Source organism: Medicago truncatula, chromosome 3, assembly GCF_003473485.1.
Source record: "Medicago truncatula cultivar Jemalong A17 chromosome 3, MtrunA17r5.0-ANR, whole genome shotgun sequence".
Taxonomy (NCBI): domain Eukaryota; kingdom Viridiplantae; phylum Streptophyta; class Magnoliopsida; order Fabales; family Fabaceae; genus Medicago; species Medicago truncatula.
In genome coordinates this window covers 52,815,198-52,834,584 of record NC_053044.1, presented here as the reverse complement: position 1 = coordinate 52,834,584, position 19,387 = coordinate 52,815,198, and the positions used below count along the sequence as shown (strand labels likewise).

The 19,387-nt window shown below is 31.9% G+C and overlaps 2 protein-coding genes across 3 annotated transcripts; both read left to right on the top strand.

Moving 5' to 3' along the window:
• The first annotated feature begins 6,994 nt into the window (after positions 1-6,994).
• Positions 6,995-9,508, top strand: LOC11428818 (uncharacterized). Of its 2 annotated transcripts, none has more exons than XM_024778574.2 (5): positions 6,995-7,338; positions 7,438-7,525; positions 7,852-7,951; positions 8,476-8,561; positions 9,018-9,508. In XM_024778574.2, the coding sequence occupies exons 1-5, from the start codon at positions 7,182-7,184 to the stop codon at positions 9,331-9,333; spliced, it is 747 nt and encodes a 248-aa protein (XP_024634342.1). In that variant the 5' UTR covers positions 6,995-7,181; the 3' UTR covers positions 9,334-9,508. The 2 variants fall into 2 exon arrangements, with proteins under 2 accessions (XP_024634342.1, XP_039687764.1); XM_039831830.1 differs by having other exon boundaries at positions 9,012-9,508.
• An 887-nt stretch (positions 9,509-10,395) lies between these two features.
• Positions 10,396-11,322, top strand: LOC11432459 (ATP synthase subunit b', chloroplastic). The gene has a single exon (XM_003603322.4). The coding sequence runs from the start codon at positions 10,558-10,560 to the stop codon at positions 11,185-11,187; it is 630 nt and encodes a 209-aa protein (XP_003603370.1). The 5' UTR covers positions 10,396-10,557; the 3' UTR covers positions 11,188-11,322.
• Positions 11,323-19,387: the final 8,065 nt, after the last annotated feature.

Genomic DNA, 19,387 nt, shown 5'->3' with positions numbered 1-19,387 from the left:
TTGGGTCGGCAAAAAGAGTAGCAGCATTATAAGCATGTTGAGAAATGAGAGCACCAATGTGCTATGACCACTTTACTCTCTTTTGTTGGTCTCAATTGTCCACTCAATGTGTCCCCTCATATACATATTCGAATTTCAATTTTCTATAGTCAGCAATTCGCGCATTCACACAATCAGGACGTTGGTGGTCACTTGATCCAATTCGGACGGTTTGGATTGCAAGAGTGGAATTTCAGTTTTAAAAAGTACATTTAAATATGCATTAAAACCTCGACCGTTCGATTTTGATCCAATGATCACCAACGTCTATGACGATGTGATTGCACGAATTGCAAATCCAAATTCATATTTAGTAGTAGTCTCATGCTATAAGGAAGTGTCATATTCATATTCACCAAAATTTGGTGAAGATCATTACTCTGAAAAGACTTTTGGGATTTGGTTCATTAATTGTAAGGAAAATCTAATATTTAAAACAAGGCTTAATTGGATATTTGGTCCCCTAAATAATTATGAGTTTACATTTTGGTCCTATAAATTGTAAAACTCATATTTTGGTACCCTTGGTTTTGCTCCGTCAGTCAAATTGATCCCCTCCGTTAGTTTTTTAATGTTTAAAATTTTTGATATGATATTAGCCGTTTGATTGCATGTCCATTATACCTATAGTGAGCTATCGGCACCTAATTTTTCCAGCACTATCATCTTCTCTCTTCTTCTCCCTCACTCTTGTTCATCATCAAATATTCATACATTCATCACAATTCACAACAACCCATAAAAAAGAAGAATTTAAACCCAAAAAATTAATAAAAAATTTGGAAACACACAAATCTTTTTTTTTTTTTTCAGATTCTGAAAATAAACCACAACAACAATCAGTTCTCATTTCTCCATCAATCTGAGCTTTCTTCAAATCAAATCCAAATCTATTTCACAAAACCAATCCAGCAAAACAAAACACAACACAATAAAGAAAATTCCGGTGCAGCGCGGTGGTGGGGTCGTTGTCCGGCGCGGTAAACAAAACCAATCCAAATATGTTATTGTTCATTGTCCGGCGCGGTGGTGGGGTCGTTTTCCGGTGCGGTGGTCGCCGAGAAAATTCACCGGTTCGTGGTTTTTCTTTGTGGGTTTTGTAGAGAATATGAAGGAGAGTATGTTTATGGTAGTGGTTTGTCATGAAACAATTTGTGGTGGTCTAGATCTAATAATGAAAGTGACGGTTTGGAGACTAAAATATGTCTCCGATCCAAAATTAAATTTCAGAATGAGATAGAGAAAGAAGAGAGTATGTAGATTATGTATTTTGTTTGACAAAAGATGGCCGGAAACACCACGGTGGGTGGCCGGAAAATTCGGTTGGAAAGGAGGAGAGGGAGAGTATGGCTTTGTTTTGTAGAGAGAGGAAGAAAGAAAAGGAAATGAAAGAAGAGTGGAGTAGATTTTGTAAAGAGAGGAAAAAATTATGGTTTTTTTTTTCTTTTGGATTTTTGTTCATGAATGTTGGTGAAAATGATATGAATATGATGAAGAAAAGTGAGGAAGAAGATGAAGAAAGGGAGAAATAATTAAGTGTTGTTGACTCACCGTAAGATAAAATACATCTGCGTAATCCAATGACCCTCCTTTTAAAAAAATATCAAACAGTTTAAATTAGAATAATTAATAGGATCTATGGTGGACCATTTTTAAAGTCGGTCCACCATAGACATTTGGGGGTTAAAGTTAACAGTTAGGACCTTTTTGATTCGACGGAGCAAAACCAAGAGAACTAAAATGTGAGTTTTACAATTTATGGGACCAAAATATAAACGCATAATTATTTAGAGGACCAAATGTCCAATTAAGCCTTAAAACAGTATGTTTTTTTATGAAAAGATAAAACAAGACACAGACAGATAAGCAGATGCAGAGATATTAATGGTATTGATTATAAAATGAACAGCTTGTGTATTTTGTGCTGGACATGATTGAACATTATGTTTTCTTAATATAATGTTACCCCTTTCCAACCAAAACATTAGTGACAAAATTGTTTATTGCCCTCAGTTACTTGTGATTCTGATCAATCCTGAAGAAATAATAAGAAACTCTTAGCAGCAAATCATAAATACTCTGCTTGTGGTGACCATAAACCTGTAGAAATTAAAACAAACTCCTATTTAGCTATGCAAAAAAAAAAAAAAAAAAAAATCCACACAAATTGACAAGAGTCTGTTTAGTTTGAGAAAAACGTTTTAGTTTCATGTGCTATTTTTACTTCAAATTGTAAAATTTACACTTTGTTTCTATTTCAAATTAAAGAAATGTATAAGAATTAGTAAAAGAAATTGTTTTTACTTCATTATATACAGATATTTTAAAACAAAAAAAAATATTAAAAAAAAATTAGAGACATTTTTACAACCAAAAGAATAGAAAATAAGAACATAAATAATTTTCTTAAGCCAAAGAAGTCCTTAATATTTCGTTTCAATTTATTTTTTGGGGAAAAAACTTCTCAAAACAAGGAAGTTACTATGGACATTACGATTGTACGAGTATTCATGAGTGTTGCGGGAGCACTAACATTCTGTTCTTTATTATTATGAAAGACCTAACTTCCAATATGAAAGACCTATAATAAAAAAAAATGAAATAAAAAAAAAAAAAGACCTAACTTCCAATTTTTTTTTTTTTTATATTTGATATATAAAAAAAAATGAAAGGAATCAGTAGCTCATGAACATATTGATACTTGTTTGTTAATATGTCCAATATGTCGACTATAATGCCCGTCAAACATATCATGATTTTAGAACTCAAGCAAATTATTCCTTCAAAAAAAAAAAAAAGAACTCACGCAAACTAATTGCGTGTTTAATCTACTTATGCACTATGCACATAAAACATTTGCTTCAAGATCATTAATGATCATTTGTCTGCAATGACAATCATAATTTAAGGAGAATTCTTATTTACTCGAGTTAAGCAAAACCGAAAAGGTGAAATGCGCTACACAAAGCATCAACTTTGCAATATATCGTATATTACTATATTAGGTATGTATGTGGTCCAAAATACAAGTGTAGGGTTACCAATAGAGCACAATATAGTGCTTGACAAAGTGTACGTAAACTTGTGAAACCCACGTGATGGTGCATGGCAAATTATGCTATTCACTAAACTCCGCACGAACAAAGGATTGAAAGTTGGAATCCAGTTGTTCTATATAGTTCCCATGCGGTGAAGGGTACAAACTCAACTAGTAGGACCCCTAAAGTATTATGGGTCTAATTCATTGTTGGCCATTTACCTATCATCCATTACTTCACCCACACACACCCCTACAACTAAATTGGTTAAGTGTCTAAGTTTGGCCAGGCAAGATGAAACCCCATATAGATAAGATGTCACTTTCGAATCTCAATTACTAATTAGAGAAATCAAAGCAAAGCATGGCAAGGTTTTGTTCCTGAGTTTGATGGATGAATTGAACCACTTCAAAAGAAGCAATATGCATCATACAGAGCATTAATTATGGTTTGTGTTCCTTGGGAAAGCTTTGCTTTGCTTTGATGACACGTACTGATCATTGTTGTTCTCCTGCATCAGGGATCCTTAAATCGAGCTCAAGCTAGCTATGTAGTCCCAAACTGAATAACTTGACCTGAAAATCTTCGCTAAGCACGGTGGATCCAAGCTCAGCTACCACTTCACAATCTCCGGATATGCACCAATCACCATTTCAGCGACAAAAATTGTTGTTGGAACAAGTCACTTTCTCCAACGATAGTGATATTGTTTATAAATAACAATAACCTATTACAACAACTTTGATTAGTCGATGTTATATGCATATAAAAAGTTGTATTATTTTCAACAACAATAGTTATTGTTGGGACAAACCATTTTTCCCAACGATAACAATATTGTTAAAAAAAACTTAATACAACAATTTTAATTAGTTGTTGCTATATGAATGTTTTTGCCAACAAGTTTATTGTCGCCGAGAAAAAGTCTTGCCAAAAATCTTATTTCTAGTAATGTTGATGTCTAACCTTTGGCAACAAACCTTTCCTGCTCCAATATAACTTAGTGTGAAGGGATTGTGTTGTTGTACAAGGCAGAAAGATCTTAAAACTCAAATAGTGCTTACAAAAAGAACTGCATCTAAATTCCTTTAAAGAGACGGCATAACTTGAACCCAAAACCCTCGAATATAAGACTCAACTTTTTATTCTTTACTCGTAACTCAACGCTCGAGTGTTAAGCACACTTTTTACTAGAAGAAAAAAATTTCAAACATAAATTATGTTTTACCAAATTCATCCTTGGTGAAAATGCATTTGTCATTTTTTAATTTATTTGTGTTTTATCATATATGCTTTTAAGATTTTTAATCGAACTTTTAATTTTTCATGGATTTCCTTCATCGGAAGAAATCTTGACATTATCCAACACTAAATGTGAGTATATTTCATTGTTAGATTTGAACTTTAGTTGGCTACGTATTTGTGGGAGTCTAGACCTTTTGTAGGGATGACATAATAATCTCACATGCGGATATCCGTGAATAAAATCTGTCACATAATAAAATAAACAGGTATTTCAACCATCCATTATTTAATGGATACAAATACATATTTAATGGTATTCGTTAGTAAATTAAGTAAATTACATTAATAAACTTACTACCCTTTCAAGTTCAATAAAAAAACAATACTTAAAATAATATTATATGTCGCTTCAATTCTCCTCTAAAACAAATCAATAGTATTACCCTTTAGTTATGTCTTTTTTAATTAAAGAACTTTGTTTTAGAAATGAAACGGAATGTATGAATATTATTATATTTTGGTAAAAAGAAGCAAATGAATGTGATGAATATTTGTTGTTAAATTTTAGGTAATTATAAAAAAAAACTATTACAAAAATCATTTTAAAAAAAAAATTATATTCATGGATATTTGTATATACTCGTGGATATTTCAAAATCCGTGGATAACCCGCATATCCATGTAGATAAGGAGAGGGCACAAATGTCAATTTTATCCAATGAAGCAAACATGTATATCATAAAATTTGCATCTATGAATATTCATTTACATCTCTACTTATGTTCCATCTAAACCTTTTTCTTCGAGGAAGCTTAATTTGAAGTACTATTTGTTTATTTTTTAAAATATATTCTTCAATCTAAATTTTAATTTGTAGAAAAATAGTCATCCATGATCCATATCCAAATAAAACTAAAACAGAGTGCAACACAAATGGGGCACAAGTATATGCGATTATAATACTCAAAACAACCAAACATTTGAAATTTGTATAGATGTGTTGCTTCACTAATCTAACTAATCATCTTAAAAGGAACATATATATTCTTCATCATACAAGATATCATCTAAAAAAAATAACCAAGTTACGAGTAAGTTGCATTTGATTGCATCTTTTCAACCTTTTTTTATGTAAAAAAAACATTTTCAAAAGTTGTCTTTAAACACATTTTTTTATGGGAAATGTTAAAGAGGTTCCTTAGGGTATTGGTTAAAGAAATGATGAAAAATGATAAATTCAATTTTTTGAAAGTTAAAAAAATTATTAAATGTAAAACTACAATTTTTTGTTTCTTTAACAAGTGTTCTAAGAGCACTTGTTAGTAAGACTTTTATTTTTATTAGTATAAAATTTAGGATGAAGGGATGATATTTCTCTATAAGTTGGAAAATACCTTTAAATTTATTGAGACTTAAAAAGAAAATTACATTTACCTCAGTTTAAAAAGACTGATAAGATTCGAATCCAACATTGTCTCCGTGAGCTTAACTCAGTTGGTAGGGACATTACATAATTTATGCAGGGGCTGGCGTTCGAACCCCGGACACTCCACTTCACCACATTTAATTATGTGAGTTCTAGCCATTAGCCTACTAAACAAAAAAAAAAAAAAAAGATTTCAACCCAAAACATTTAAAACAAAACCCATCTTTGCACTCTTTGACCAACTGTTCAATCGTTAAACACACTCAACTAGAAGAAAAAAATGTCAACATAAATTATGGTTTTCAAATTTAGTTTCGGTAAAATTCCATTTGTCATTTTTTAACCGAACATTTAATTTTTCACAAATTCTCTTCATTGGATACAATATTATTCAAGAAATTATTAAACGTTAATATAAGTTTCTCTCACAAGGGAGATTTGAACTTTAATTGACTAAATGTAAAGGATGGCAATTGGACCCAGACCCTATGGACATCCGCAAAAAATATCTGCTATGGGTAGGGTTTTAACCCTGCTTTCATGGGTCCGGGCTTGGATATGGATAATTATCCGCAAATTTGTATGAGTATGAGCACGGGTATGGGCACTGCAACCCGCATATATGTATTTATATAATATTATAAATAATTTTTTTATTTTTGGTGTACTATTAATTAATAAATTTAACTATTTAAGCCTAACCTTAAACCTAAAACAGCTTAATAAAAACTTTAGTAACAATTTATTATGATTTTAACATGCAGCTATAACTTTTTAACGTATAATTGATGTAAGGTATCTTTTTTTTTTTTCTTTCTAGGAATATTTTGGATGTTTTCTTATTTGGCTAAATATTACGATTCATATTATTTCGTAAGTTGATTTAAAAAAATTTGGATCATAGTTTTATTTCAAGCGTGGTGATTTTCATTATCTTTTCATGGCTAAAGTGCGGGTAATGGGTGCGGGTATGAGCACTTAAGTGCCCATAGGGTATGGGAAAGGACACTAAAATTGTTGTCCACGAGGATACGGGCACGGATACGGGTATTTTTTACAAACACGGGTATGGGGATGGATACTATAGTATCCTACCCATTGGGTACCCATTGCCATCCCTAAATGTAACATACTTGTGGAAACTTAATTTGATGTGCTATTTATTTATTTTTTAAATATAAACTAATTTTGCAATCGAAAATATAATTATATCCAATCCAAATAGGAAAAACGGAGGGAAGGGAAAGTGAAAGGCGGGTGAAAAGAAAACCGTTATAAAGATTAGAGACGTTCGCGTAACCGTCATCAACGTCTACGAAACAAACAATATTAACGTCTTTCAGAAATCAGAATTCAGATCCAAGTTCCATTTCTAGAACGAGTCTCTTCTTCTTCTTCTTCTTCGCGCAATCGAGGACGCTACGAGTGAAATCATGAGTGAATTGACTTCAGTATCAAACGAGAGTCCTCGGCGATCTCTGAGCATTCAACTTTCTTCCATGATTATCGTCGATTGCACTTTACCCTACGACAAACTTCCTTCCCAAAATCTCACTCTCACTGTCCTCAAATTGGATTCTTCTTCCTTCCGTAATTTGCCTCTACTCGCCGATTTTTCTTCAAATTCCTACAGTGTACTGTTGCATTTCTTTGATCTTGAATTCATATGCAAGATTTTAATTGTTTCAGAGGTTGAAGTTGCGAAAACCGCAACTGTTGCAGTCCTGAAGCAGGCAGTGGAGGCTGCTTTTAGACACAAACCGGAGAAAATATCCTGGTGCGTTGTTAATTTCACCAATTTTCATTATAGAAAGTTTTTTCGTTGTTAATGTTGATAATCTTGTGTAGATCTACATGATGGAGAATATTAATTAGAGTATCTTATTATGCTTCAAGTTCTTATTCAATTCGTGTTTACATTATGATTTTGTTTAATCTCATGGAACAATGTATATAATAATGTTTCTTAATTATTTATTTTAATATAATTATAATTATATTTTTAGTAAGATTGTTGTTATTATTAAGGTTCTAATTATAAAATTAGCATAATCTGTTGATTAATTGCCTAAATTTTATTTTTTCCTTGGTTTGATTGTGTAGGCCACTTGTTTGGGGGCAGTTTTGTTTATGCTATGAAGGACAGAAGTTAGTTACAGAAACGGATTATCTTAGAGATTATGGTATCAAGGATGGTGATCAGGTTCGTGATTATAGTGTCAATTCATCATGCTTAAATTTCTCTGCTCCTGGCATTTCTGTAATCCTTATTTCTCTAAGTCTCCAAATAAATGGTTAATTTATAATCTATAGTTAGGGATCATAGAATGGAAAGTTGAATCATATGATTTTGATGTGGCTATAGCACTAATATAACATGAATCGTATGATTTTGATGTGGCTATAGTACTAATATAACAAAGGAAAATTAAATCTGCACCAATTATTTACTTTGATTAATGTTATAGTTTAATTCTTATAGTGTTTTGTGGTTTTAAGTCAGTCCACTGGTCGTAGAGCAATTGATAATTGCTATGTATTTTTGTGGTTAATTTTTTAACTGGAGGCTTCCTCATGTCATTGGAATTTTACATTGAGAGGTCATTAAAGCAATTAGTCATTCACAAATCAGATCCCTGTTGAAAACAGTGCTTAAGCAGGGTTGACATAGTTTTGATTCTCATCAATCATTATGATGTGTTTTGATCTGTGCCTGCTGTGGTGCAGCTTCGATTCATTCGCCATGTATCCAATGTCTGTAATTTTCAAAGAAAACCGAAGAAACGAACTGTCAATTTGAAACAACATGGGAGGTACGAATTTTCAATCTAACTATGCATAATATTCAGGTTTAGCAGTACTCTGCTTACCACATTGAAAATCAGCTATAGTCTAGTTATAATACCTTGTGATTTTTCATCTTGATTTAATTATACTGAATCGCTTCAATATCGTAACGTCTTGAAATCACTGAAAATATGATAAGATACCGTAGCTGTAGAAATATTCAAATAAGTGACCAGCTTGTAGAAATATTGATGGATAATATGTGAATGTACTTAAGTTGGACTTTGTGTATGTTGCAATCGTATGAATCACCGACAAGGACACGGACACATTGACACGTCGGGACTATTAATGATTTAGGTAAATGAATTAATTAAGTGTAATTCATGTTCCTCGCTGGATATGTCTTTGATGAAAAGTGTCTATGGACGTTGCTATATTGTATCGATTGAGTGCTTATGCTAGCTAGTTGGAAGGTGCAGGTCATTGTCACAAGTGAATAGATGTCTACTGACAGAAAATGGTGATGAAGACAACATTGGTTTAGATAGTATAGTCATAGAAAGTGGGAATATCCAGGATTGCAATGCAGAAGAAAATCGCCTTGGAGTAAGCAGCAGGTTAACTGGATATTTGGGAGGGATGTTCTCAGAGGCCCGGATGGCAGTTGTGAGAAAAGCTAGATTGGAAGGTGGGATTTCCAAGGGTATAGCCAGCAGTTTTAAGAAGGTTAAAGGGATTGTAGGCCATTGCAGAAAGCCGCATCGAAGACACGCATGGACAGAGTCTCCAGGTTGATGATTTTATTCTCTTGTAAATGCAGCACTGTTAAGGGATTTTATTCTGCCACAAATACTGTGGCTCATTGTCATTGTCATGTTAGTATTACTGTACAGATTATTCTTTTTCATGTACAGATAAGAATTGGTTTTGTCTTCTGGAAATTGGTTGGTTTGCTAGAAAAAGATAAAAATGTATGTTAAGTTTTACATCAAACTTATTTTGAGTGTAAAAATTAAATTTTAAATAAAAATATAAATAAGTTTAACTTGTATGCATCATCGGTTGAAAAGAAGAGAAAAGATGTCATGCATTGTCGGTGTAAATTGGTTTTACATTGACGTCCAATGAGAATTGATAAAATCGGCGATTATTTAGAGAGAGAGAAAAACGAGTAGAAAGTATATTACTTGATGTAAGCACCTATGAAAACTACCCCCTTTGTTTAAGAAAGAATGTTATTTTGGGAAAAGTAAATTTATTTCAAAATTATGTCATTTTTACTTATAAACTTAATTTTTTTTCTTCCATATTACCTTCAAATGAATAGTGTAAACACTACTTCCAGAACATTAACATTATACCCCGCCTTGCATTTTTTATGGTGCACATCAATAAAAATGTTAGTCAAATTGATGACTTTTGGCATTTTTATTGACTACTATGTGTGTAAAAACATTTGAATGACACTCATTTTAAAACATGAGTTATTCGCTAGACTAAAAATATCAAAAGTAGACTCAAGTTTCAACTAGGCTTTGGAATTGAACCAAATGAAAGTCGTTGAAGATTAAGATGGTTGCTTAATAGACACATCAATTTTGCAGCCGATCGAATTGTTACTCTTAGTCGACAATTATTGTGTGTAAAATCCAATCGGGGTCTTAATTCAGCGCCACCGCAATTTCAGCAATGCGAACAATTCGAGGTGCCTATTGAGCAAACGTCTAAGTTTAAATATTTGGGCCTTAGAACAGTTTCCTACATCTGATAGACAAAGGCCGAGCCCAATGAGGTTTATTGTTTGTCAACGTCCAACTCCAACCATTATCAGTTTATCACTCCAGCCTCTGAAATTGTGTGGCAAAGAATTCAGATAGACCTCCTCCATTCCCAAATCCTCCTTCTCTCTCTCTACTCAAATCACTCAACTCACTCAACTCACCATTAAGCCAAAACAACAACACAAACACAAACACACACAGAGATAGAGGGAGAGATCCTCCAAAAATCACCATTGCAATGGCCTCAATGATCATGGCTTCTTCAAAACCCATAATCCGAGTTCCAACCAATTCCCTTCCCTCCACCCCCAAACTCCCCTCCCTCCAAACCATCACCCCAAACCTCAAACTCCAACTCTCAAAACTCAAATCCATGACCCTAGCAGCAACTTCCCTCTCTTTCGTCTTCGCACCACCTTCCCTCGCTTTCGAAAAAGCCGCACTCTTCGATTTCAACCTCACTCTCCCAATCATAGTCGTTGAATTTCTCTTCCTCATGTTCGCTCTCGATAAACTCTACTTCACCCCTCTCGGAACCTTCATGGACAACCGTGACGCCGAGATCAGAGGCAAACTCAACAGCGTCACCAACACATCCGAAGAAGTGAAGGAGTTGGAAGAACAAGCCAATGCAGTTTTGAGAGCTGCGCGTGCTGAAATTGCGGTGGCGCTGAATCAGATGAAGAAAGAGACTCAAGCTGAAGTGGAAGAGAAGATTGCGGAAGGGAGGAAGAAGGTTGATGCTGAACTGCAAGAAGCGCTTGCGAATTTGGAAAAGCAAAAGGAAGAAACTGTTAAAGCTCTTGATTCTCAGATTGCTGCTCTTAGCCAGGATATTGTTAATAAGGTTCTTCCTGTTTCTCGTTGATATTTCAAATTTGATGATATTTCAAATGTTGTAAACAAATACAATTTTATGTTTTATGTGTAATCTCAAATTCATCTATGTGTAATCTTAACTAAAGTGGTATATTTATTTCAATGCAAGTGTAATTTTGCTTAACCTTTTTATTAAAAGAATGGTAATATAGCTGCCTATGATCAGGATTTTTGTAACAGATGAAAAAACAATAGTTATGTTATTATCAAACCCAAAAATGGATTCGGGTGCCGGTTCGAGCTAGTTAGTTAGTACTCATCATACATACCAATCACTTGCGCTAGACATTTACGAAATGAAATGAAATACTATCTAATCAAGGCATGGGGTTAGATTTTAACTTAGTGATGTAGGGTCAAGTGGAATGGACTGCTTAGATTTGAAGAACAAGTAAACAAAATGAATTTCAAAGAAAAAGCCCTTGGCAATTTTGGAAGAAAAAACAGTTAAACAAAATTAAACATTAAACATTCCAGACATGAATAAATTTCGAAGAAAAATCCCTTTGGAGTTTTCTGGAATTGAGGGGTGTACAAAATGGCAGACATTTATCAGTATATTACCTGATCTTGCATGGACTTCGTAATGGATAGAAGCGGACAAGTTAGAACCCTTTTGATCAGCCCTTTCAGTTCCCTAGCACTATTTTTTCAGACTGTTTCTCAATTCCCAACTATATGCTTGCTTAAGTCGGTCAAAATACACTATCGGAAGCACACTTCCGCGCCAAACCCCTCGCAGTTTTAGAGGACAGATTGACGAATTGTCTTTTTTGTAGGGCCTGAACAAATGTTGGTCTGCTTCTTCGACCTCTTTCAATTGTGTTATTGTCTCATGTTATCAGTGTTGTAACTTTAACGCATGTAGGTAAATTTTGCATTCTATCTTCGTTGGATTGATTGTTAAATAGTCTGATGTAATAATTTGTTGAGTCACCTTGCTCTGCATAATCCCTAATTTGATATAGGGGGCATATTAAATGAGAAAACATATTTTATATCGAAAGTGAGAGGAGCAATTTTCATCCATCAAATCAAATTGACTGGTTTAAGAATTAAGATATATAATCACATTGTGCCAATGTTTCCTCCTTATCGTGTTTACTTTTTTTCTCTTTTTCCATGTTTTTTGTACTATCTCTATTCTCTCATAGACGAAGATAATTCTGACCGACATAACCACCAGTATCAACGATGATTTGACTACCGTTGCCACAATTGCAATTGATTCTCTGTTTTTCCCCTTGTTTTACAGTTCAGGCGTGGTACTAAGTAACTTGAAATCCAAGTGTTTGATTCCCTTGTCGTCAATATTATACATAATTTTGTTGATGTTTATGGACAATATTTAAAGTTTGGGGCTATGTGTATCCATGTCTTCTATCATGGCCTAGATGAAGTAATGCACCAAAGACGATTTTCATCTCAAATTCTACTCAAAACTAACCCTAAATCCTGAATTTCATCTTTTCACAAATAAAAATATATATATCAAGTGGACTAGTGGATAAAAATTTATTTTTTTAAGATGAATAAGTATAGTTGGGGTTCGAATCCCAACACCTGCATAACAAATTTTCTTTTTAAGATGGTTAGGATCATTTTGTAAATTAAGATGGTTAGGATCATTTTGTAAACTCGTTTTGTAAAATGTAAGGTTGGATGTGATTGTAGAATGTTCATATTATATATTGAAATATAATGAAGGAGTATGTTTGATGGTGAAAGCAAATAAGGAATGTCAGGAAAACATGTTTTTATTTTGGGTCATGATAATTGGTTTCCTTAGGCTATGTTTGGATTGATGGGTTGTAGTGGAATGGAATGGAATGAGATGGTATATAATAAAATTCCATTGTTTGGATTGATGGAATGGATGTACATGGAATGGAATGGAATGCAATGGAACCAATTCCATTCTATACCACTCAATCCTTCAATTTCTCATTCTCCCCAATTTGGGAGGTATCCAATGGAATGAAATTTGTGTCTTGAAATTTTACTATTCTACCCTCCTTTTATTTGCCTCTTCCTCTACTCAATCACAATTTTCAACACGTTCTTTTCTCTATTTCTACTGACTGCATTTCACTTTCATCTTCTTTGTACTGCTGACTGCTCTTCTTCTTCTCCTGTCTTCTCATTTCTACGATTTTGCTTCACAAGGTACCTCATTTCTACCCCATTTATTTTTTCATTGTATGCTTCTATGCATGTTTAGTTATGTGTATCAAATTTTATTTGTCACGTGATCTTTTCATTTTTATTATGTGTATCATAACATCAATCCTTTGTGAGCCATTTATTTTGTGAACTAGCATCAAAATTTTCATTTATTTTAGGTGATCGTGATAAATTTATACACTTGCTCTGTTTGGGTATCCTATGATTTTGTCATTTTTGGTAGTGTGGAGTATCTCTATGTAGATAGTTGATGAATGTAAAATAGAGGGTGTGTTCTTTTTATTTGTTTATTCTAGTTTCTTATATATGGCATATGCATGTCATTTGATTTTTTTCCCTGGAACTGAGATTATGTCTATATGCTAGTTGTATAAAGTAACCATCATTAGAACAGTGGAGACTTGTGAGATTTTGTCTATATATGATTTTTTTTGCTTAGTTATTTGTGGTACTGGGTTTTTGTCTATATATGATTCTTTGCTTTGTTATTTGTGGTACTGAGTTTTTGTCTATATGTGATTTTCTTTTCTTTTTTTTTTTGCTTTGTTATAGATGACTAATGAAGACATGAGAACAAAACATTTGAAATTGCTTCAAATGATGATTGTTCAAGTATCCATCATTATAGTTCTAATATTTCGCCTAAAAAACAAGTCTAGATCTCAAATACCCTCTAGAATCATAGAGCATAGAGAGAAAGTTAGGAACGAACTAATGAAACATATAATAGGTAGTGACCGATGTTATGATATAATTTGTATGAGTCCCAAAGCTTTCGTAAACTTGTGCACCTTATTACGAGATCACGGTGGGCTTACACATACACGAAGAGCATCTATCGAGGAACAAGTAGCCAAATTTCTTCACACAGTCGGACATAACGTCAGAAATCGTGTGTTGTCCTTCTTCTTTAGACGCTCAGGTGAAACAATTAGTCGTCATTTTCATAGAGTATTAGATACTTTGATAGAATTGGAAGACAAATTTTTGAAACAACCTGATGGAACACAAGTGCCTCCAGAGATACGTAACAACAATAAGGTTCTACCCATATTTCAAGGTAAGAATAAGTTTGTCTTACACTTCGATAAGTTATGTTATACACTTTTAATGGGATAATTGAATGCCAGGATTGTATCGGAGCAATTGACCGTACACATATACGTGTCAAAGTTCCAACAGAACTTGCACCTAGATACCGTGGTAGAAAAGATTACCCTACACAAAATGTACTCGCTGCGTGCACATTTGACTTGAAATTTACATATGTCTTGGTTGGATGGGAAGGAACAGCATCAGACTCAAGAATAGTAAAGAGTGCTTTGACACGTCGGTATCCTCTTAAAGTCCCGCAAGGTAACGAAAAAATACAAAAGCTTTTTATAAGTATGTAGCTTATCCAAACTAATAGACTCATTATTTACAAAAGCATTTTGACAGGATAATGTTTCTTGTCTATGATGTTTTCTTTATTAGTCTATGATGTTTCTTAGTCTATGATTTTTCTCGTTACATTCAGTCAGTGATATATTAGCCATTGTTTGATACATATATGAATAAATAATCATAATATGGAACTTATTTTATAAGGGTAAAAATGCAAAAAAAATATTGTAACTTATTTTATTCCATCCATTATCTAAACAATGGAGTGGGAACCTTGTTCTATTAAATTGTAAAATATCCAAACAATGGAATGGAATCCATATTCCGTTCCGTTCCATTCCATTCGCTCATTTAAATACCGTTCCATTCCACTCTCTTCCATCAATCCAAACAGAGCCTTAAGGTAATGGTTAAAGAAAGCAAAAAAAGAAAGTTTTAAATTGAAAATACCATTTTTTAGATTTTTAAAGAGTTGAATGCACAAATTTCAATGCGGGATTACTATATTTGCTACCTTAATCATTGCCCTGGGGCACCGGCTAACATTTCTCTTTTATTTTTTACGTCAAAATCTTAGTTAAATTTACTTAACTAAGATGTGCAAATTGGATTTGCTATTGATTTTTGGAGATTAATCTTAGTTAAATTTGCTTAACTAAGATCACGGGAGTGTCTAACGAGACGTCTTGATCTTAGTTAAGACTCTCTCCGACCATCCATAATGTAAGGGTATTCTTTGCGGGTTATTAATCTGAGCCAATTTATCAAACTTAAATGTAATAACCGGTTTGAAATGTTTTAAACTTTTTTACAAGAACTCAATAATTGTCACGGACACTCTCTTTGATCAAAACCAAAAAATAAAATAGGAATGTTATAAACAATGTCTTTTTAACACTCTTTATCACATAAAGTGATGAGATCTGTATGGATTTCATTTAATAAAAGAATGAATGTTAGAGAAAATGGTAAAAAGAAAATTATTCTAACATTTTTCAAAATAAAATTAATTAAAATTCTGTGAAGGGAAAAAATCAAAATCAAGAATTCAAAAAAAAAAAAATCTCAATCAAAGAGACACTAAGAATTTCAGCTTAATCTCGTAAGCAATTACAAACAAAGCTTCACGAACCAATCACAATTGTTCCATCACTTCAATTTCAATTAAATTTGAAAAAAAAATCAATTAATTTCAAAATCATGTGAGATTACACTAATTCCTAATTGCAAAACTCCTGGAAAATCACTTTCAATTTCAACAAAATTCAATAAAAACATAAGAATTAGTTATTTAATTTGTATGGATTGTTAGTGTAAAGTTATTTTACACTTACATTAAATGATATCTTATCTTGTTGTTTAAATTGAATCGAATGAATTAGCTAAAATTTTCAATTTTTCAAAATTTTATGGATTGCGTGAAATGTAAGCCTTCTATCATCCATGCATTTTAGATGAATTTTAATTGTTATAGTTTGTCCTCTGACATTTAATTATTTCACATTAACTTTTATTACAACATACTTTCAAATATTTAAGTTTTTTAAATGAAATAGTTAAACTCAAATGGTTGATAAGTTAACGTTGAATCAATCGACAATATGTGTATTTAGATCCGTAACTGAACTAATATGATGTATCTTTCATCATATCAATAGCAAGTTGCTTTGAATCATGTTAAACATATATTTTTTTTTTCTGGTGAACCCAATTAACACATGCACTTTTGTTATAGATAACTATGTTTGATTCCTCCCATCGTACTGGCTTCAACTTGTGTTGAAATGAGTTGGTTTTTATTGACCGGTGGTTTGTCTAGCTTCTTTTGTCCACCCACAAAACGTTTTTTTTCAATAAATAAAGAAGAAATGGGATGATTGAAGAAATAGAAAATCCGATCTTGATATTGATCGTTGAGCTAGGAACGAGGGACACATAATAATATTAAACAAATCAAGAATGAGACAGGGCAATTGGTGCACCTTGTCCCCTCCAAGATTTGATGCCGTTCGTATTTCAAAGTTATCAAATCTTTGTTAGAATATACTACTGTGACATAAATTACAAATATTTGAGTTTTTAAACTATTTGGTAGTTGGTGTGGTGTGTATGAAAAAAATAATATCATGTTATTCTTTTAAATGAATCTCAATTATTTGGAGTTGGATTATCCGGTAGCTGTCTAAAAATATATTACTTTTAGTTTTTTTTAGGTTAAACTATACTAGAGGTCTTTTAAATTTGAAGTTTATAATAGATTGATTTTTTAAATTATTTTGATCACACTTAAATCCTTTGAGTTTGAGTTTTGTAATAGATTGATCATTTCAGTTTGGTCACACATATGTCATTTAAGTTTGTAAACGTTTTCAATTTAGTTCTTATATCATATTATTGTTTTTATAAAACTTAAATGACTTATATGTAAACAAAATAACTTAAATGATCAATTTATTATAAACCTCCAATTTAAAAGACCATTGATATAATTTAGTTTTTTTTATATATAAAAGAATTAATATCCATACAACACACCTACGTCTTTAATGACCCGTTTCTAACTTTACAATATCTTGAAATTCCATCACTTTGGAAGATATGGAAAACAAATGATTAGGATGAATAAATTATATGAATAAAAATTAACCACTATCTCGTGGGCTGTTCCCCAATGAACATCTTCAATGACCAACTGATTATACTATATTCGAATACACACCACAACACAAGCCCCTAAAAATTCTATACCACAAAATCTATCGCCGGAAAATGGAAATAATTCAAGGGCTATTAGGTAGAAATTGAATCATGCCTGTACATTCTTTTAACACATATTTTGAACACTATTTCAAAAATGGATTATCTCAATTGAATTTTTTCATTTAAAGCAATTGCAACATCTCAATCATAAATTTTTTATTTTTAGGGTTAAATAAGTTTTTATCTCTATAAATATATCAATTTTTCGTTTTAGTACTTCTACAAAAAATTTGACTTTTAATCCCTGTAAAATTTTCAATCATCACTTTTTATCCATATTTTAAAGATAAATCATGTGTAGTTTTTGTATTTTTTAATGAAATTTTGCATAAATATGGAGAATATTGTAAAAATCTCTCCTAAAAAAATATAACTTTTTAGCAAAATATGAATTAAATATGAAATTTTAACCTCAAAAAAATATAAAAATTCATGTTTTTGTTAAAAAAATTGATATTTTTTTGGAGAGATTCCTATATATTATAAAATTTTCTTCAAATTATATTCAAAAATATGAATTTTATATATGAGTTTATTTAAAATGAGGTCAAAAGTGAAGATGAAAAACTTTTTTGAGGGACTAAAGGTAGGAAAAAAAATAGAGGAATTAAAACGAAAAATTGATATATTTACAAGAAATAAAAACATATTTAACCATTTTTTTAATAATATTATATCTTCTTTTCTATTTCAAGATTGAGAAATGATATTTGAACATCCATTTAGTGACAACTTTTGCAACAACTTTCTCTCTCATACTCACATTACTTTTTACTTTATCTCTCTATTGATATGGTTTCCGTGCCAATACCACTTTTTTCTTTATAAAATATAGTTGTCAAATAAATTATCCCCAAATTGATTGTTCAAATAACACTTCTCTTCAAGATTTATGGTTAAAAACTTAAAATATAACAATCGAGAGAATTCTAATGAAGAAAATTCATTTGCACATTTTGAGAGATATATGAAATCAAATGTATTGAATTCGGCCCTACATTCTGCAAAGCTTGATTATTAGCTAGCAGCACCATCAAATCAAACAAAAAATACCCCTATAGAATATGCAAGCATGCAAAAGTACAAGATTTCGGATCGTTATCTACACATAATTTATTTTTAAATCCACATCGATCAATACTAAAGTTCAAACTAAGAACTATATAAATAAAAAGTAAACAAATGAAGTTTAAATAAGACAGCATCTGTTAAGTTATTGATGGATAATTGTTAGTTAGTGGCACTAAACAAACGTAAGCATCGTATGAGTATCTGTCAAGCTATGATTAGCTATAAAGTGTAAAATTAAAAGATAATTGGTTTGGGTTAGGTGTAATAGGATTTTGCCTCTCGTGATAGTCCATAGTACGAGGACCACAAGCAGCAGCAGCAGTTGACAAGCAAAATCATGCAACTAACACAAACGTGGGGTCCCCTGATCCTCAGAAGATCTCAATCCATCACAACAATAACGATTCCTTAATTATATAAACAGTAGTATTAAGATTGTCACATATATTTAGAAAAACGGTCTTGTTAATGAATGTTTCGGTGCACTTTTTAAACATCCCAAATTTAATAATTATTCTTTTAAAAAGTTAACTATTACAATTTCCAATGTATTTAATATACAATTTTTTATTAAAAACTTATCAATTTTCAATGCATTCGTTAACATTTCCCTTAAAAAAGTTGAGGTTGTTTCCATGGATTCCATTGGAAATACTATTTATGAATGAGTTAGACATTAAATATAGATGAGAAATGATATTTTTACAACTTTTGTCATAATTTTCTCTATGATAATCATATTATGGATTTAATTTCTCTTTATATTATTTTGATCTTTGTATCGATAT

Coding starts and splice junctions, on each gene's coding strand:
- LOC11432459 (XM_003603322.4), top strand. CDS start 10,558: ATGGCCTCAATGATCATGGCTTCTTCAAAACCCATAATCCGAGTTCCA.
- LOC11428818 (XM_039831830.1), top strand. CDS start 7,182: ATGAGTGAATTGACTTCAGTATCAAACGAGAGTCCTCGGCGATCTCTG. Junction 7,526..7,851: donor AAACCGGAGAAAATATCCTG/GTGCGTTGTTAA, acceptor TTGATTGTGTAG/GCCACTTGTTTGGGGGCAGT. Junction 7,952..8,475: donor GTATCAAGGATGGTGATCAG/GTTCGTGATTAT, acceptor GCTGTGGTGCAG/CTTCGATTCATTCGCCATGT.